Source organism: Eurosta solidaginis, chromosome 3 (genome assembly GCF_040869045.1).
Source record: "Eurosta solidaginis isolate ZX-2024a chromosome 3, ASM4086904v1, whole genome shotgun sequence".
NCBI classification, from domain to species: domain Eukaryota; kingdom Metazoa; phylum Arthropoda; class Insecta; order Diptera; family Tephritidae; genus Eurosta; species Eurosta solidaginis.
In genome coordinates, this window is record NC_090321.1 from 157,396,053 (window position 1) to 157,415,835 (window position 19,783).

A 19,783-nucleotide genomic window follows, 5' to 3' on the forward strand; every position below is an offset into this window, starting at 1 on the left:
TTTTACTAGTTGTTATTAGCTAACTATTGGAAGTTACGAACGATAGAATGAAAAAGAATGAGAGAATGCAACTGTGTAGACTTACATGTTAACCCTTATGTTATCATATTTGCATAAGCTCAACATGTTTAGGTACTCAACACAATATGTTTAAATGAACTCAACATGCATCTTGGCAACCATGCCACTGCTGGCAGCCATAATGTCTAAATTGTAAAAAACTTCGTTTATTTCGGAACCGTAATAAACACAAACAACAACGCCAGCTTTGAAATCCAGTGAAGAATCACTCTTGCCAATAAATGCTACTTTGGACTAGGTAGTCAATTGTCATTTATCGTACCCGTCCTTCTATATGGTACAGAAGTATAGGTTAGTTTAGGTTAGGTTCAAGTGGCTGCCGTCCACATTGGAGCGGCACACTTAGGCCTTTATAGGCCCATTGTGAAACCACACGGATTTGTTCCTACTCTCCTAATCAAACCACTTCGTTGAGCTTATGAAGCTAACTAAGCGTCGTGTATTGACCTCAGCTATATCAGTCAGATCTACGAGAAACATCTTGCCCATAAAACGTTGCCTTCTTCTACCGAGCGCTGGACATTCACAGAGTAGATGCCTAACAGTTTCAGGTTCTTCTTCGTTGCCGCAGCTTCTACAATAATCATTAAATGGAGCGCCAATCCTTTCCGTATGCGGTCCAATACAAACATCACCCGTAAGAAACCCTACAACTAAGGAAATATCCCTCGTACGGAGGGTGAGAAGCTCTCGCGATGGCATCTATCATGATGCTTCCACCTGGCTCCCGCTTCCATCAGTAGAGCCTCCTTTATCTCGAGCTTGCAGGTGGAGAGCGGCATGCTGCGAAGCAAGCAAGCTCATCCGCCATCTCATTACCTGGTATGCCCTTATGTCCCGGAACCCATACCAGATGCAGAGTAAACTGTTCAGCCATCACGTTAAGTGATCTGCGACAGCCTACTACAGTTTCAGAATTAGATTTGACAGAGTGAAGGGCTTTCAGTGCTGCTTGACTGTCTGAGAAAATATAAATGTGCTTCTGAGAGACTGCCTTCTCCCTAAGGGAGTTCACAGCGTCTTGTATGGCCGCAAGCTCGGTCTGAAATACGCTACAGTGATCCGGAAGACAAAACGATCTTTGTATCTCCAATCGTTCCGAATAGACACCCCCTCCGACCTGTTATCCAGTTTAGATCCATCTGTGTAGATCTGAATGCTGTTAGTGGGCCAATCAGGGGCATTCACCCACTGCTCCCTCTCAGGGATTAATATCTCGTATCCCTTGTTAAAGTTGGTATGTGGTTTGCAGAAATCTGTCCATTCTGGTATGCAGAATCTGTCGAGAATTTCAGTATGTTTGCAGTGCGACCATGTGGTCAGTTTCCTCAGCCTAATAGCTGCACATGCTGCATATTGTAACGAATTTACTGCAAATCCTCTTATTTGCCCTTTTGCTTAGTTCGTATCGCTAAACTGTTGAATAAATAACTCCAATATTGAATAATGGAAAAATAGCCTTTATTAAAGTACTTCACAGTAACACTTATACTTTGCAACTAGCTGGCTTAATAACCAAACTGACTGAAACTGATCTATTGCCCGACAGATAGCGTGCTTAACTGAAACTGCCCATAGCGCCTCTACCGCTGATGCTTTTATACTCTGTGATTTCCTCGTAGCATCTTCTAGGCGCTTCCAGAATTTTACTTTGTTAGTTATAAATTTCTAAGCTACAACTACAGATGTATAATTTGTATAACTTCTCTCATACCCCATGCGCTTGTATGTGTGAGCGACACTTCCACAATCACAATTGCATACCTTTATGAGCATTTCAGATAAGATATCTGCATGTGCTTGTGCGTTGCTCTCAGCTGCGTGTACCTACATATGTGTAGACATAATGATTGATTCGTTTATGTAGATACATAATGATTGATCTATGGATGTGCATGCAAGGCGCTGCTGATCGTCCCGATCAGTCAAATCTCGATCTAAACGTTGTCAGCCTTTCCAAATGAACCACTTTCATTTTGGTTCTTGATTTACCGATGGTTTGTATGCGGCACACTACATCGTTGATCCGTTTTACAACTTTGTATGGGCCTTCCCAATTACACTGCAATTTCGGGGACAAACCTTATTTACGTTGTGGGTTGTATAACAGCACCAAATCTTCCTGAAAACCTTCCGAATTAATTGCTTTATCGTATCTGGCTTTCATCTTGTCACTCATAATCTTTGTTCGTTGCCTTATCAGATCATGTATTTCTCTTAGCTCTTCTTCCAAATCACCAATGGATTTCTTGACATTTCTCTCCGCTTTGGCATCTATCCCAAACTTTAAATCAGCTGGCAGTCCAAGGTCATTGCTAAAAATTACTTTTGCAGGCGTTTGGCCCGTTGTTTCATGCACTGATGATCGGAAAGCCATCAAGAATAATGGTATGCGGGTATCCCACTCTTTATGGTATTTGTCTACTACTTTCCTTAAGTGATCCTCCAATGTTCTATTGAATCGTTCTACCATACCATCGGATTGAGGATGCAATGCAGTTGTCCGTGTTTTTCGAATGCCCAATGATTTACACATTTCCTGAAACACAGCTGATTCGAAATTCCTGCCTTGGTCAGAATGTAACTCCATTGGTACACCATACCTTGCAACCCAATTTTTTATAAACACTTCTGCTACTGTTTCCGCTTCTTGATTTGGGATTGGGTATACCTCTGGTCATTTGCTGAAATAGTCCATAACAACCAGTACACATTTGTTTCAGCCGTTGCTAGTAGGAAATGGACCGGCGACATCCATAGCGATCCTTTCAAATCGCGCACCTGAGTTATATTGCTTCATCTGGCCATGACTTCGGGTTTTGGGCCCTTTCGCTCTGCTGCAAACCTCGCAGTTCGCAATCCACTCAGTGACCGACTGACGGCAGCCAACCCAATAGAATCTGTTTAATATTCTCGAGCGTCTTCGTGATTCCAAGATGGCCTCCGCTTGGACCATTATGCAGCTCGCTGAGCACGTCAGGAATCCTCTTTCTGGGAATAACTATTAGTTTCTTTTTTCTTTGACCATCCTCACTCTCCCATACTCGATGCAAGCAACCGGATATAAATTCTAAACTGTTCCACTGTGCCCAATATGACTTCGCAATGGAACTCTCTGCTGGCATCTCCTCTCTGCTTGGTCTTTCGTTTCGTTCGAGCCCTTGCATAACATGTGACAGATCTGTATCTTCTAGCTGACACTTTCTTAGTTGTTCCTTGTCCCGGACATCTATAATGTCTTCTTTAGCCTCGGCCTTTGAACAGTGCTTGCATTCCAAACTACATGGTCTTCGTGACATTGCATCGGCATTTCCATGGGTACTACCTTTTCGATGCTCAATGGAAAAGTCATAGCTTTGTAGTCGCTCGATCCACCGTGCCAATTGTCCTTCCGGATTACGGAACTGCAGCAGCCATTTTAACGCTGCGTGATCTGTCCTGACACGGAATCGCTGGCCGTAGAGGTATTTATGAAAATGTTTAATGCACTCTACCAATGCCAACAGCTCTCTCCGCGTAACGCAGTAGTTCCTCTCTGGTTTTCCAATCGAACGGCTGTAATATGCAACTACCTTCTCCTGTCCATCAACCAGTTGTGATAAAACGCCTCCTATAGGATATCCACTCGCATCTGTATCTAGAATAAATGTTGCTCCTGGAATCGGATATGCCAACATTGGGGCAGTGCAAAAACGCTCCTTCAATGTTTGGAAAGCCACCTCTTGCTCCTTTTTCCATTCAAAAGCTTTATTTTTTCTTGTAAACTCATGGAGGCTATGGGCTACGCCAAGGAAACTTCTCAATTCATGTAGGTTCTGTGGTCTTGGCCAATCCTGTACAGCCTCTGTCTTTTCGTTCACAGTGCAGATGCCCTCTGTAGACCAGCGCCAGCGATTCTCTGGAAAACTTCCTCCAAGTTCTTAAGATGTTCATCAAAGTTCTTGCCCAATACGATGATGTCGTCCAGGTACACCAAGCATGTTTTCCAATGTAGACCTTTCAGTACCTGGTCCATGAGTCTCTCAAAAGTAGCTGGTGCATTACAAAGTCCAAAAGGCATCACTGTAAATTGCCAAAGACCATCACCGACACTGAAGGCTGTTTTCTCTTTATCTTCCTCCTTCACCTCAACTTGCCAGTAGCCGCTTTTCAAGTCCAGTGTGGAAAACCATTTCGTACCAGAGAGCGAGTTCAGAGTGTCGTCAATTCTCGGCAATGGGTAGCTATCCTTTTTCGTAACGTCATTCAACTTCCGGTAGTCCACGCAAAACCTCATTTTTCCATCCTTCTTCTTTACAAGTACTATCGGTGGGCTCCATGGACTAGCTGATGGTTCGATTACGCGGCTGTTGCTCATTTCTTGTACGATTTGACTCACAACTTCCTGTTTCGCCAGTGGAACACTACGAGGAGCTTGACGTATCGGCCTCGCGTCTCCAGTGTCAATTTTATGTTTCACAACATTGGTGCGGCCTGGTTTGGAATCATCCTGGTCAAATATGTTCGCGTACTTTAGGAGCAGTTGTTTTGCCTTACTCTGATAGGCTTCCTCTAGCCCTTGCGTCCATGCCGTGATGTCAATTGAAAGATCAGTATTACTAGATGAAACGTGTTCCTGGAGCTGTTCACAGTTAATAACTACTTCAGCCTCTTGGCATCTTCCCAAAATAGCTCCTTTGGTCAAATGGAATGGTGACTTGAACTCATTGAGTACTCTTACCGGAATACGTCCATCTTGTTTTGTCATAGCCAGGGTTTTTCCTACAAGTATGGTCAGTGCTGATTTGTTTGCTGCTTCGAAAACCCACAATTTGTTTGTCCCACAATCTCCATCAACTTTGCCCAGATGACTGCTTCGGATTTTGGTGGTATTTGCTGACTCTCTTCCACCAGCACTCGTTTACTGCTGTAGCCTCTCTCGTAGCCGAAATTAAGTGGCACATCCATGTTCCTATATCGCATCGTCTTGCTTTGCATATCGATCTTGATGCCTTGGTTGATTAAAAAGTCCGCTCCAATTATTATTTCATCAACAATATCTGCCACTATAAAATTGTGTAGTACCGTGACGTTCCCAATTGCTACTTCACATTCTACTTCTCCAATTACCTGGGTGTCCTCTCCCGTGGCTGTACGTAATCTTGCTCCAAGCAATGGTCTTATCTTTTTGTTCACTAAATCCGCTCGAATGATGGAATGAGATGCACCCGTATCTACAGTCAGTAAACGTTCCTTTCCATCGACATGTCAACCAACAGTAAGATTGCTCGATGCACCCGTATCTACAGTCAGTAAACGTTCCTTTCCATCGACATGTCAACCAACAGTAAGATTGCTCGATCTTCTTCCAATCTGTGAGATAGAGATTATGGGGCATTCAATTGCGGGAGCCAGCTGTCGCCCCTTGCGGCTGACTCGATTTAGTTTAACGATTGAGTGGTCTTGGAGATTTGCTCATCTCCTTCTGCTCTGCGTTTACGACCACCCACATTGTTGGAACTTTTAGGGTTGGTGTTGCAATAACGCGCAATATGCCCTGGCTTTCCACACTTAAAGCATTTGAATGCATCATGATTCTTCTGCTGCGTACCCTTCAATGCTTCCAAAATTGCGTCTACCCAGTGTGGCCTTTCCACTTCCACGCGATGAGCTTTGTATGCTGGTTTACTCAAAAGTGACGCTGTTTCCTGAGTCAGTGCGTGGGATATCGTTTCTGCGAATGTGGGTTTTGGGTTTGCATATGTCGCTCGCTGTGTTTCGACGTCCCGTATGCCATTTATAAAACTCTGGATTTTTACCCTCTCGGTGTATTCCACGGGTGCGTCCGCATTTGCCAAATGAGCCAACCTTTCAACATCCGAAGCAAACTCTTGCAAAGTCTCACTAGCTTTTTGGTAACGATTTTGCAATTCTATTTGAAATATCTGTTTCCTGTGTTCGCTTCCGTATCGCCGTTCTACAGCAGCCATCAATGTGTCATAACTGTTCCGTTCGTGCTCTGAAATAGTCTGTAAGATTTCGGCAGCTGGTCCTTTCAATGCTACGAAGAGTGCAGCAACTTTATCTTCAGCATTCCAGTTGTTCACTGTTGCGGTCTTCTCAAATTGTATCTTAAAGACCTGGAAAGGAACAGAACCGTCAAAGGATGGTGTTTTTACCTTTGACTCGTTGAAACTGCTGGGCGATTTAGTTGCAACTGCTCGATACGTCCTCTCAAAGCATCCACCTCGGCCTCGATTTTTTCTTCAAACTGTAAAATTTTTGTATCTTGCGCCTCCAACTTCGAGGAAATACGTCCTTCTTGCTCTTCCAGTTGAGCAGAGATCTGCGATTATATCTGTTCCGAAATTTGTGCCGACATTTCAGATATACGTGTCTCTTGCGCTTCCGGTTGAGATGCCAAATATGTCTTCTGTTCTTACAATTGTGATGTTATACGGGTTCCCTGCGATTCCAGTTGGGATGCCATCTTGGATGTTATGCGTGACTCTTGCAATTCCAGTTGAGATGACATTTGCGATGTTTGAGCAGATATTGCAGCCAAAATCATGTTCAAGTCTGTTCTCGTAACTGTATGCGATGTTTCTTCCATTTTTGTCATTTCCTCGCCATCAAGATGAAAGTCATACTCTTCCACGTCAATTCCTTCTGCTTCCATTGCTTCTCGTAGTCGTGCCTGAAGTTCGAGTTTAATGCCGGTTGTATTCAATCCACGGTTATCCAACTCCTTCTTCAGTTGCTGGATCTTCAATTCACTGAACTTTGCCATGTTCTCGTTGTCCTATGGAATTTATTCAACAATTCCTCTTCTGACACCAATTGTAACGAATTTACTGCAAATCCTCTTATTTGCCGTTTTGCTAAGTTCGTATCGCTAAACTGTTGAATAAATAACTCCAATATTGAATAATGGAAAAATGGCCTTTATTAAAGTTACTCACAATAACACTTATACTTTGCAACTATCTGGCTTAATAACCAAACTGACTGAAACTGATCTATTGCGCGACAGATAGCGTGCTTAAATGAAACGGCCCATAGCACCTCTACCGCTGATGCTTTTATACTCTGTGATTTCCTCGTGGCATCTTCTAGGCGCTTCCAGAATTTTACTTAGTTAGTTATAAATTTCTCAGCTACAACTACAGATGTATAATTTTTATAGCTTCTCTCATACCCCATGCGCTTGTATGTGTGAGCGATACTTACACAATCACAATTGCATACCTTTAGGAGCATTTCAGATAAGATATCTACATGTGCTTGTGCGTTGCTCTCAGCTGCGTGTACCTACATATGTGTAGACATAATGATTGATTCGTTTATGTAGGTACATAATGATAGATCTATGGATGTGCATGCAAGGCGCTGCTTAGCATCGGCTTAGAGATGGCAGCACCCTTTAGTTTTGCTAATATTCGTACCAATATTTAATGCCTACTATATCTATGGGTAGTAGGTTCAGTATTACATTCATAGCCTCCGTTGGCGTTATGCGGGTGGCTCCGCTTATGCATAGTAGTGCATATATTTGCACCTTTTGAAGAGCAAGAACCGTCGAGGATTTATTCAGGGCGGGCCACCATACCGCCACCCCGTATAGCAATATAGGCCTCACTATGGCCGTGTATATCCAATGTACTATCATAGGGGACATACCCCATTTCCGTCCAATTGCCCATTTACATGTGTAGAGGTCAACCTTGCCTTACGGACACGTTCCGTGGTGATTTGTGTCCAGTTCAATTTCTTATCAAGTGTAAGCGCTAGATAGTTGGCGGACTCACTTAACTTAAGCACTGTGTTTGCCAGCACTGGAGTTGAGAGACGTGGTATCTTATACCTCCTCGTAAAAAGCACCAGCTCGGTTTCAACGGCCCATGCTTCGACCCTTCTTAATTCCACCTGCATCATATCGCAGAGAGTTTGTGGAAACTTCCCACTTATCACCAAGGCAAGGTCGTCAGCATATGCTATAGCTTTGCAGCCCCTCTCTTCCTCCATGTCTTTAAGCAGCTGATTCACCGCCAAGAATCACAGCAGAGAGGTTATGACTCCACCTTGGGGAGTTCCCCTACTGACGAACCTGCTCACCGATACCCCTGCAAGTTCTGCCTGTACTACCCTGCATAGCAGCAATTGGTGCACAAGACCCACCAGCTGAAATTCGATGCCCAGATCAGTCAGTACCTTAATGATTGAGTCGGGTTCAATGTTATTGAAAGCTCCCAGGCAGTATTCCTTGAAGGAGAACGATCTCTCTATGCATGATGTAATTTCGTGCAATGCCGTTTCCATTGATTTACCCTTCATATAGGTGTGTTGTGCTTCAGAGAGTTGGTCATTCACTGTCTCACTGATATATGTTTCCATCAGCGTCTCCATCACCTTTAGTTGAAACGAAGATAGACTGATGGGTCTGAAGTCCTTAGGCTTCGCGTGGCATGCCTTGCCTGCCTTGGGAATAAATACCACTTTAGATATTTTCCATATACTTGGGATGTGGTTTAGTGCCACGACACCTCATATTATAGCATATAGCCAGCTAGTGCTGCATTCCAGTGACTGTTGCAGTTGTGTAGGTGTAACTCCGGCCCGCCCTGGAGTTTTGAATGGTTCAAAAGATTGGATGACCCAAAATATCTTATCTCTTGTAATTAGGTTGTGCAGTATAGGTTCGACTTTTGCTTGTGTCAAGCTTTGTGTATCCCCTGGTTCGTTCCTAGCTGCACCTGGAAAGTGTGTATCCAGCAGTAGATCCAGGGTTTCCTCCCCAGTTTCGGTCCACGAACCATCAGGCCTTTGCAAGTATCCTGGGGCCGTATTAGCCGATCTGGAAAGTACTTTCCTGAGTCTACCCCCTTCAGACACTGTTTCCATGCTGCTACAGAAATCTCGCCAGGAGGATCTTTTGGCTTTCCTTAGCTCAAACTTATAGTTTCTAAGATGTTCTTTGTATACTTCCCAATGCTGCTCATCGCCAGAGGCTTTAGCTGCATTGAAAGTGGTCCTACTTAACCTGTGAAGGTTTTCGATTTGTGAATTCCACCATGGAGGCTTCTTTTTACCCCTTTGAATTCTCTTGGGACAACTTTATCTAGTGTCTTGCGGCATGCCCAGAAGCATATACACTGACAAAATCTGACGGCTCTGGGAGTGTTCGAGAGAAAAGTCCTTCGAAAGATTTACTGACCTCTACTCACACGGACCTAAAAAATATTGGATAGACTGGCTAGGCCATGTTATGCGATTGAAAAATGGTGCTCCGGCCAAGAAGGTATCCTCCGGAAGCTGATCAAAAAAGCGGTCCCACTCCGCTAAAAGGACTAGGTGGAACACGATTTAAAGGACCTAGGTTTTGTCGATTGGTGCCAGTTAGCTCGACGTAGAAGCTATTGACGCGACTCTTTGGACGGCCAAGACCGTTTTACTGGTGTAATCGGAGTTTTAAACCAAATTTGGTTTGGTCATATATGTAGTTAAGATGCGCGGATACATTTCGAGTGGCACTACTAGTTCGTTGTTCAACTGCTCAGATGTTTGCTCACAGCTTTGAGCTTTTCAACAATTTGAGCTGCCAAATAAAAATTACAAATTTTATGTCAGATTTTTTTCTTCATCGTACATTTGTTCATAAAAAGGCGATTTTGCATAATTGTATCCGTAAAGAAAGTAGCAGAGATTCTGGAGGAAGCGTGCAGTCTGGTCAATATGCACTCAAAAAATTCCTGCAAACGAAAAAGAAAATGGCATTGAGTTTGCGACATAGAAGCGCTTCCCTTAATCTTGAGAAGTAATTTTCTAAAAAACTAAGATTTTTCCCCCTTGGTTATCTACTATATAAATAGCCAAGATGTAATATTCGCGAATGAACTTTCAAATTTTGTTGAATCACTTACATAATTTGTATAGATTTACACGGACATTTCATAGTATAAACTCAGTAAACTCAAAGGAATGCAACCTTGAGGATGTAACATCCATCATTTTCATCAGAAATCTCCAACATCAGCAAGTCGTTTACAAGAACATCTTCGTAAAGACGTTTTGGGCTGGGTGCCAGTTTGCCTACATTTTTAATAACCTAAACTGATACTCTACAATATTCCAGCACCGCCTAAATTTAGGAAAAAAATGCAAAGAGCTGTGCGAGTTCCCCTGACAACATAAATTATCTTTGTCAAGAAAAAAAAAAACAAAAAAAAAAATATTAAAGCACATCTTTTCATATTTTGCAAAATTTATGCATGTTCTTCAGCAGGCGCTACGGGTTATCAACGGAACATACATATTTCATAAAGCTGAATTAGCAAATGCAGTGACTCAAGGTAATCGCGTGGTCGAAAAATATATACATACATATGTATAGTGGAAATTCGATCAACACCTGAAGGCGGACGTGATGTAAGTAGGTACCATTAACATACATACATATGTATGGCATATTTATCACCATTAAGATATGTATTATGGGCCATTGAGACTAGTCAATGTAAGCGTGTTGTGCCCCACGTTAGTTTTGATTGGAGGCAAGTCCCTCGAAGCCACCATTGCTGATGAGAGAACATCATGACACAATCAGAACCAGCCATGATATACATTCATTGACCTGCAGTATATTTGTCCAAAAGTGCATTCTCTCTTCAATTTTTAAAATCAACATAAAAATTATGATAAAAATATTACCAGGTAAAACCGGTGAGAGGCAAATGACGTTTAAAAAAAATTTTAAATCCTCACTGTTCTCACATTTTTATTTTTTATTTTGATTTTATTTTTTCATAACAAAAACAAAAAAAACATTAAAGATATTTTTTGTTACATAAAAATTTTGCAATTCTATGCAGACCAAAATTTTCAGTCGTTAGAGGAAAGTCTTCTGATGGATTTTCTTCAACAAATTCTTTAGAAATGTACATATATCTCCGAAGAGGTCAAGGCCAAGCTTTCCTTCCAATTAGGAGTATTCGTTTATCTACAAATTGGCGGACCTATATACATGTTTTATGCCCTCCCAAAACTTAATCAGCTAAGGCGGACGAAGTTTTGATGCCAAGGCAATGCGGAGGGACAATCGATCCCATTTTTGAGGGATGGGCCTTCACACTACTTTTATACATCTAGTGATTTCAGCCTCCACGAACTAATGTAAGGCGCGATAACCTCCGAAAAGATTTTAGGCCGAGCTTCTCTTCCAATTTGCGTCGTGCTCCTCTTGAGTTTCCCTACAAATGGGCCGGACGGGACCTACATGTTTTATGCCGACTCCGAACGGCATCTGCAAGGCAGATGAGTTTTCACTGAGAGCTTTTCATGGCAGAAATACACTCGGAGCGCTTGCCAAACACTGCCGAGGGGCGACCCCGCTTAAAAAAATTTTCTTCTAATTGAAAAACCTTATTTATAAAATTTTGATGTTGCTTTGCCCGGGGTGTGAACCCAGGGCATACGGTGTGGTAGGTGGAGCACGCTACCATCACACCACGGTGGCCGCCAATGGTCAATGATTATTTCAATTGTTTTCCGAAAAAAGCAATTACTAATTGATTACCATTACAAAAAAATAAAAAAAAATAAAAATGATTTTTTCCGATTATTGAAAAAAAAAAACCAAAATTAATGAAATTTAGAAGGACCTCCTTTAGTCAATCAATTAACAAACGTGTTTGTGTTGTCAACATGTTCTGAGCAAACGTACAGACAGTTTAGAAGGCTATATTCCCTTGCTTTGTATACTTCAAACCATGTTTCTTCCACCAAAGCAATTTTCAGGAGCTCGAAAAATGTATTAAAAACCTTCTTTTCTAGGCTGATATTTCGTATTAAAATATTTCCAACGCATGCGGCAAATTCTTTGTTTGTTTTTTATTTAAAATAACTAGGAAAGTAATTTAGTCGTATCCGTTAATATGAAATCCATCAAAATTAGAAAAATTCCAAACATTTTTCATTCTGGCAGCTTGTTTTTGGTGAAATTGTCATTGTGCCCGCAAATGTCAAGTGGCTAACGTCACACTAAATGGAACTACAGTCTACTCTCTCTTAAACGGACACCTAAGAGACTGCCAAATTTGTCCGCTTATGAGAGATGTCCGCTTATGAGAAAAGTATTATTGATGAATGTTTAAACAGTTTTATTTCCAAAACAAGAATATTAATACATACAAATAAGACTGAGTTAGGAGGTTCATAAAGCTTTGTTCATAAATTAAAGAATAAAGTTTTGTGTACAAAATATTCAAAATAATTTAAAAAAGCCAGAAATTTTCGCTTGGCGAGTTTTTCCTTTAATTTCAATATCTTGAAGATGTAGTTGAATATCAGTTAGCAGTTCAACACCCCTAAGGTCGCTGTGATTTAAAGAAAAATCCTTTAGGTTTTTTATAGCTAAGTAAGCCTCTTTATAAGAAGTAACCTTGTCAGCAATATCATTTTCTATTTCATCTTCAGACAAGATGGCCAGCGATTCTTGGAAAATAGGAACATTTCAGTATTGATATTTTCCACGTCTTCATCATTAATAGAGACTTCATTATATAAATTAATATAGTCCTCCACGTCAATTTGGATTTCGCTCTGAACTCGATTAATAACTCTAGAGAACTTGGCAAGTGCTGATAAAGGAAGCTCATCTTCGGCAGGCCACCCGCTTTCATCATTGGGCAAATCGGGGTCACAAACCCAGCTTTAATAAAATAATTTTGTATTGTCTGTGGACTCACTTGTTCCCACGCACAACTTATCAATATTAAGGCCTTTGGGCTTCACCAGACTCCTTTTTCTCTCCGGGTTTGACGTCAGTGTCCCACAAACTTAAAATTTGATCTCTGTTTTTGATAATGCTAGCAGCTTGCGTTTTGCTGATCTTACATTTCTTTGCCAACTCTCGTACACTTAGTTTTTCTTTCTTATGAATTTCAATAACATTAACTTTGTCTTAAATACTCAACACTACTTTATGCATTGCGATTCACGTACGTACAAGCACAAGAAGATACTAACTACGTGTGTGCAATACTTACTTACTTAATTGGCGCTTAACCGTCTAAACGGTTATGGCCGTCCAACAAGGCGCGCCAGTCGCTCCTTCGCTCCGCCAACCGGCGCCAATTGGTCACACCAAGGGAGTTTAAATCGTTTTCCACCTGGTCCTTCCAACGGAGTGGGGGCCGCGCTCTACCTCTGCTTCCATAGGCGGGTTCCGATAGAAACACTTTCTTGGCCGGAGCATCATCTTTCATTCGCATAACATGGCCTAGCCAGCGCAGCCGCTGCGTTTTAATTCGCTGGACTATGTTGATGTCTGCGTATAGCTCGTACAGCTCATCATTAAATCTTCTTCGGTACTCGCCATCGCCAACGCGTAGAGGTCCATAAATCTTTCGAAGAACTTTTCTCTCGAACACTCCCAAAGCCGCTTCATCTGCTGTTGTCATGGTCCATGCTTCTGCCCCATATAGCAGGACGGGTACGATAAGTGACTTGTAGAGTATGATTTTCGTTCGCCGAGAGAGGACTTTATTTTTCAATTGCCTACCTAGTCCAAAGTAGCATTTATTGGCAAGATTGATTCTTCGCTGGATTTCAGTGCTGATGTTGTTGCTAGTGTTGATGCTGGTTCCCAAATAAACGAAGTCTTTTACTATTTCGAAATTATGGCTGCCAACAGTAGCGTGGTTGCCAAGGCGCATATGCGCTGACTCTTTGCGTGTGTGCAATAGGTACATACAATTATATGTTTTTTACTGTATTGAAAACAGGTTCTTCGTATTTAGGGGATTCCCCTACATACATGCACGAATTAGTGAATAAGCAACCGCTGTACGAATATGGTAAAGAGTAAATGAAAAAAAGTGTTGTAAGATGTCCGGTTATGGGAAATTAAAAAGCCCTTTGGGGTAAAAAGCAAGTGTCCGCGTCCTGTTATGGGAGGGTTGTCCGATCAAAAGGGAAAAACTTACAAAATGCTTAAGGATTTTTTTGGTACTGAAAAAATGGTCCGTGTTTTTGTATCATGGAGTAAACGACTACGCCGGAGGAAAAATTAAATTTTCGGAGTATAATTTGTCTTCCTTTTTTGAAAGCGGGCGAACAACTTAACATCAAATTGATTTGGTAGCTTGGCAAACTCTTCGGGTTCTATCTCCCCGGATATTTATCGCGAAAAAATATTATTATTTTCGGTTTACCATACATATTTCATGCTCTTTTAATGACGAAGGGTTTCAAGATCAAGGAAATTCCTGCAGGAACGATAATGGCGACCAGGTAACTGACGTACAGAGTGTGGAAGAAGACGAACCCGATACCCCGATAGCCGATGATGAAAAGCACGCTGCGGCATCCAAGATCGCTCATCATACCTGTCCTTACAAAAACGGCCAAAATCGCTTAGGCGGTTAAGCGCCAGTTAATGATGATAGTGGGATATATTTTATATACAGCACAGATCTTCAAAATTTTTTCAAATTATGCCCTATATATAAGCATCCTGTAAAATTTCAAGCTTCTAGACCAGGGATGGGCGTTATCAACAAATTTGAATAACGATTGACGAAAAAATAAAAAATAAAAAATTGTTCATCATTTTAAATTTTTTGATTGATGAATAAAAAGTTATTTTGTTATTCAAGTACTTTTGAATAATGAATAACATTTTATCGTTATTCAAAATATCCTGAGTGATGATAATCGGTCATTCTTATTTTTGTAAATTTTAAGTAAAGAGTTGAGTTATTATTCCTTATTTAAAAAATATGTAATAACAATAATAAAATTCCTAGAGTTTTAGGGGCTCATTTCGGGAAGGTTTTTGGGACTCCCTCGGGGTCCTCCCGAGTTCATTTGGGGGTCTTTCCGGGATCTTTTTGGGGACTCCCTCTGGGTTGTTTGGGGGTCATTCCGGGATGGTTTTGGGGACTCCTCGGGGTCATTTGGGGGTCATACCGGAATGGTTTTGGGGACTCCATCGGGGTCCTGCCGGGGTAATTTTGGGGTTGTTCCGGAATCTTTTTGGGGACTCTCTCAGGGTCATTTGGGGGTCATTCGGGATGGTTTTGGGACTCCATCTGCGTCATTTGGGGGTAATTCCGGGATGGTCTTGGGGACTCCATCGAGGTCATTTGTGGGTCTCTCCCGGATGGTTTTGGGGACTCCGTCGGGGTCATTTTGGGGTTGTTCCGATATCTTTTTTGGGACTCTCAGTGTCATTTGGGGGTCATTCCGGGATGGTTTTGGGGACTCCATCAACATTAATCTATTTAAAGATAGTAAAATTACGAAAATCGGTTGATAACCACGCCCACTTTCTTACATATACATATTTATGTGTTCCTATTCCTATTTTATATCATTATACAGTAAGTGGGCGTTGTTTTCGAATGACATTGATCCTTCTCAAGACATCGCGACCGCAAGCCAAATAAATCCTATTTTAATAAATGTGGCGTTACCACGCTTTTTTATTTTTATACTTATCGAGTTAGCTCTACACTGAAAACAAATGTGCCAAACTTAAAATAAATAGCTCTTTTTGTTATAAAAAATCTAATGGTCATATAATAATTATGTAGGAAATATTTGGTGTATGAAGCGTGTCAGAAGAAGTAGTGGCAAATTTAATTTCGACTCCTTTAGTTAAATGAAAGTTATTGCAAAAATTACATGAGCTTTGGACAGAGAGGCTAACGGATGGTCGGATAGATGACCAATACTAATTTAGATTTTTTCTTGACTAAGGCTTCAGATTTTCTGGTTGAAAATTGGTTGAGGCTACCTAAAAAAAACGGTAGCCGTTACCAGTTGGAAAGCGATATGTCAAAGTATTTACCTATCAAGAACGACCACATGGCACAAAGTACCTATTCAACTGTAATGTGAAACCAAAGTCTCTAACAGCAACTTCTCAGTGGTCGAATCCTGTTGAAATTGCTAGTTTCCTCTTTGGAAAACGTGACTATTGAACGGCGCGAAACCATGGTACAACCCAGAAAGAGCCGTAGTTGTAGGGATTCAAGGGGTTGTGTAGCGCAACATATAGCTTCTTCAACCCAATTGTCAACCTCACCTTCGAGCGGCGAATCCCGTTTCACTAACAGACGAGGCTCTGGCGACCCCAAGCTCCTCATGGAACTTAAGGGCGGGGAGGGAGGGATGGCCTGAAGGTTCAATGTGGCCATATAAATCGTTCCCGAGATGGTCGGGCCAGCACCTTAATGGTGCTGTGTTACCGGAGCGTATCGGATCTGTATCCGACAAAGGACCATCACATCGATAACACTCCCCAAAACCTTCGGGGAGTAACCTAATCGCTACAACAACAACAGCCGTAATTGTAGAAAGATAGCCCTAACGACTTTTGCAAAAAAAAATATAAAAAATTGTTGCTAAATGTTTTATGTTTCTCTGCCCGGGACTTGAACCCAGGACCTGGCGGGTCACGCTACCACGGCGGCCGCCATCCATAGATTCCTTAAAAACCATCCATTTTATTCTTGCGTATTAAATTGCTTGAAAGATTCAGAATGTTCATTTCTGAAAATAGACTAAGCCCGTATCTGGAATATGCTAATAATTTCACGTAATATAAGCAAATGGGAGTAAATTTCAATGTATAAACAATGCTTTAGCTAACAACTGCATACATTTTTCTATGTAGGATATGAAAAATTCAAAATTTAAAGGCCACATTTCGTACGTGTCCTTTACAAATAATTTAAGTTTTACACTTTTTTTCGAATAACCTTATTTAATTAATTTTTTTAAATTTTAACAAACCTTCATACTAGCACTACCAGATATAGTTTTTAGTTTTCTTCAAATGTGATTAGTTTCGCTTAAATTTCACCTGACTCATTGTAACCACAAAATTCGCTGATTTGCTGCTGAAAGGCATGTTTATTTTGGATTTTTCACGCACATATGCAAATGTTACAGTTTTCTATTTTTTTTTAAGACATGTACCGCACAATATTAATGCACTAAATAGTTATAGTTTTTCTTAAGTTGAGGTCGAAAACTGGAAAAATCCATACGATTTGTTCCGTATCACCCGGGGAATGCTCCTTAAAAAGTTTTCTTGGTAGCATGTAAAATATCTGCTAGGTTATCACTTGAACAAAAAAAAAAAAAATTTAACAGTGCACTTAGCAACTGAGCAAGTGGCTTTTTGTCAGGACTACAATTTTTTTCTTATTCGTCCGAAAGATTTGTTGTTAAATTATTCGCAACAAAAGAAACGACAGCAACAATAAAGTAATAAAACATAAGTTTTATTGCGCTCAGTAAAAACGATAAATTCCGAATTTATCAATGACGAGTTTTTACGTATAACCCTTAAAAAAGGACATCAATCAAAATTTGCTAAAAGGGGCATAATGCAAGGTGGTTCTTATTTCGATATCTCAACCGATTTTGAAAGTATTGATTTAATTGCAAAAAACGCTCTATACTCAAATAAAATAATGGGAATGATTTTTTGCAATGAAAACTTTTCTCTCAGCCTAAAGAATAGTTTCCTATAAAAAGAGTTATCTGTATTGAAATTAAGGAAAAAGTTGTTGCTATGGAAAATTTTCTGCTCTGCGAATCTGGTCACTCATTAAATATTTGTATTTATTTGGAACATGATAACAACAGATGAAGCGGCTCATTGATTGTTCGAGGGAAAAGTTCTTCGAGAGATTTATGGGTTGGCAATGGTGAGTACCGAAGAAGATTTAATGATGAGCTGTATGAGCTTTATGCATACACCAACATAGTCCAGCGAATTAAAACGCAGTGGCCGCGCTGGCTAGGTCATGTTTTGCGAATGAAAGATGATGCTCCGGCGAAAAATCATTTCTATCGGGACCCGCATATAGAAGCAGAAGAAACGGGTGGACCCAAATCCGCTGGAATGACCAGGTGGAAAACGATTACAATTACCTTGATTTGGCCAATTGGCGTTAGTTGGCTCAACTAAGAAGCAACCGTTTAAAAGGTTAAGCGCCATTTAAGTAAGTAAGTGATTAAGTTTAAGCCATAAATCGAAAAAACTTCCACATCAGCTTTTTTTGAGTTAATGAAGGAATTACGTTAGTGCTTAAAATTTTTCGATTATTTTACAATCATGAAAGTAATGTATAAAGACTTCGGCACAACTTTTCACAGAAGTCTTACTTGATGATCTTTTTGTTCACGATTGATACAGCGCTTCATATCCTTTCAGTGGACAATCGAACTACTTAGTATATTTAAATGTTTATATTATTCTTGTAAGTTGTTTTAAGATTATCTTCATAATATTTGTTTTTTTTGCTTTCTTACAGACTTATTCTGGTCTCTTCTGTGTTGTTGTAAATCCTTATAAAAAATTGCCAATCTACACTGAGAAAATAATGGAACGATATAAGGGCATAAAGAGACACGAAGTGCCTCCTCACGTGTTCGCAATCACCGACACCGCCTATAGATCCATGTTGCAAGGTAAATCTTAACAAATGTACGACTTCAACTTTGAAAACAAAGTTAAGTCATACGAATTTCATGAAAGTTAACAGAATGAATACTTTGTCTCAAACACGTAAGGAAGGCTTAGGCAACCTCTAACTTTTATTAGCTTTGATATCTGTTATATTTCATTTTCTCTTTAGAAAAAAAAAATAGCAACAGATCAACGTCAAAATATTACCCATAACCAAATTTACTTTTAAATATGATTAAAAAAAAATTACTAGTTCACAAATTGTTGTTTATTGTTTTATTCTAACATACATAGCTATTGCGCTACTTGAAGCTCTCAATTGTCAAAGTTAAAGTTTGGCGTAAATTTCTATCTAACACCATCCTTATTTTTTAACAACACTCACACATACATATATGTAAATAACTTAGTTCTATTTATCTGGCACTGACTTTTCCAATTGATTGGATTTGTATAAAGTGTTGCACTAGACTAAGATTTTTACGTAATTTAATAGGAAAAAAAACTTAATTACACTGGTCTAACATATTGTGACGAATATTAGCAGCAGAGAGATACTGACAAACGCATGTCATCATCAGCTACTACTTCGCTCACACATACACACGCATATGGTTACACTACAAATACACGAGCGTATGGCTGGTGACCAGGTAGAGGATTCTAGAAGAAGAAACGTGTGGACATTTGGGCAGAGAGTATAAAAGCAGCAGAAGCTGAGTAGTCCGTAAGCAGTTTGATTTAAACACGCAATTAGTTGCGAAGTATAAGTGTTATTGTGAAGTACCTTAAAGTAGTCTAATAAAGACCATTTGCATTACTAAATATTGGAGTTATTTATTCGACAATTTAGCGATTCGAACGTGTGCAGAAGGTTGGAAATAAGCGGAGTTTCACAAAATTCGTTACAATATGGTCATAGATACACGAACATTTATTTACCCATTTGTGGTCACTTAATGTAGGAACACCTAATCGTTCCCAGGATGGTCGCACTAGTACCTTAATGGCGCTTGTCACCGGAATGTACCGGATCTGCATCCGGCAAGGAACCATCAACATCGATAACACTCCCAAAAACCTTCAGGGAGTGTCCTTATCGAACAACAACAACAGGAGCACCTAATCATTGCGCACAGATAGATAAAGTGTTGGTGCCAGCGCAAATACAATTTCAGTTTTGGATATTGGGAAGGGTAACGTTTAAATATACTGTAACGAATTTACTGCAAATCTTCT

At 40.4% G+C, this 19,783-nt stretch overlaps 1 protein-coding gene across 5 annotated transcripts in view; it reads left to right on the top strand.

Moving 5' to 3' along the window:
* The window catches only part of zip (myosin heavy chain 10), a 242,554-nt gene that overhangs the window by 70,665 nt on the left and 152,106 nt on the right, over nt 1–19,783 (top strand). For all 5 annotated transcript variants that reach the window (XM_067773456.1, XM_067773457.1, XM_067773455.1 and 2 more), the window contains exon 4: nt 18,390–18,546. In XM_067773456.1, coding sequence (XP_067629557.1) covers nt 18,390–18,546 — 157 coding nt within the window. The remainder of the gene's footprint in view (nt 1–18,389; nt 18,547–19,783) is intronic.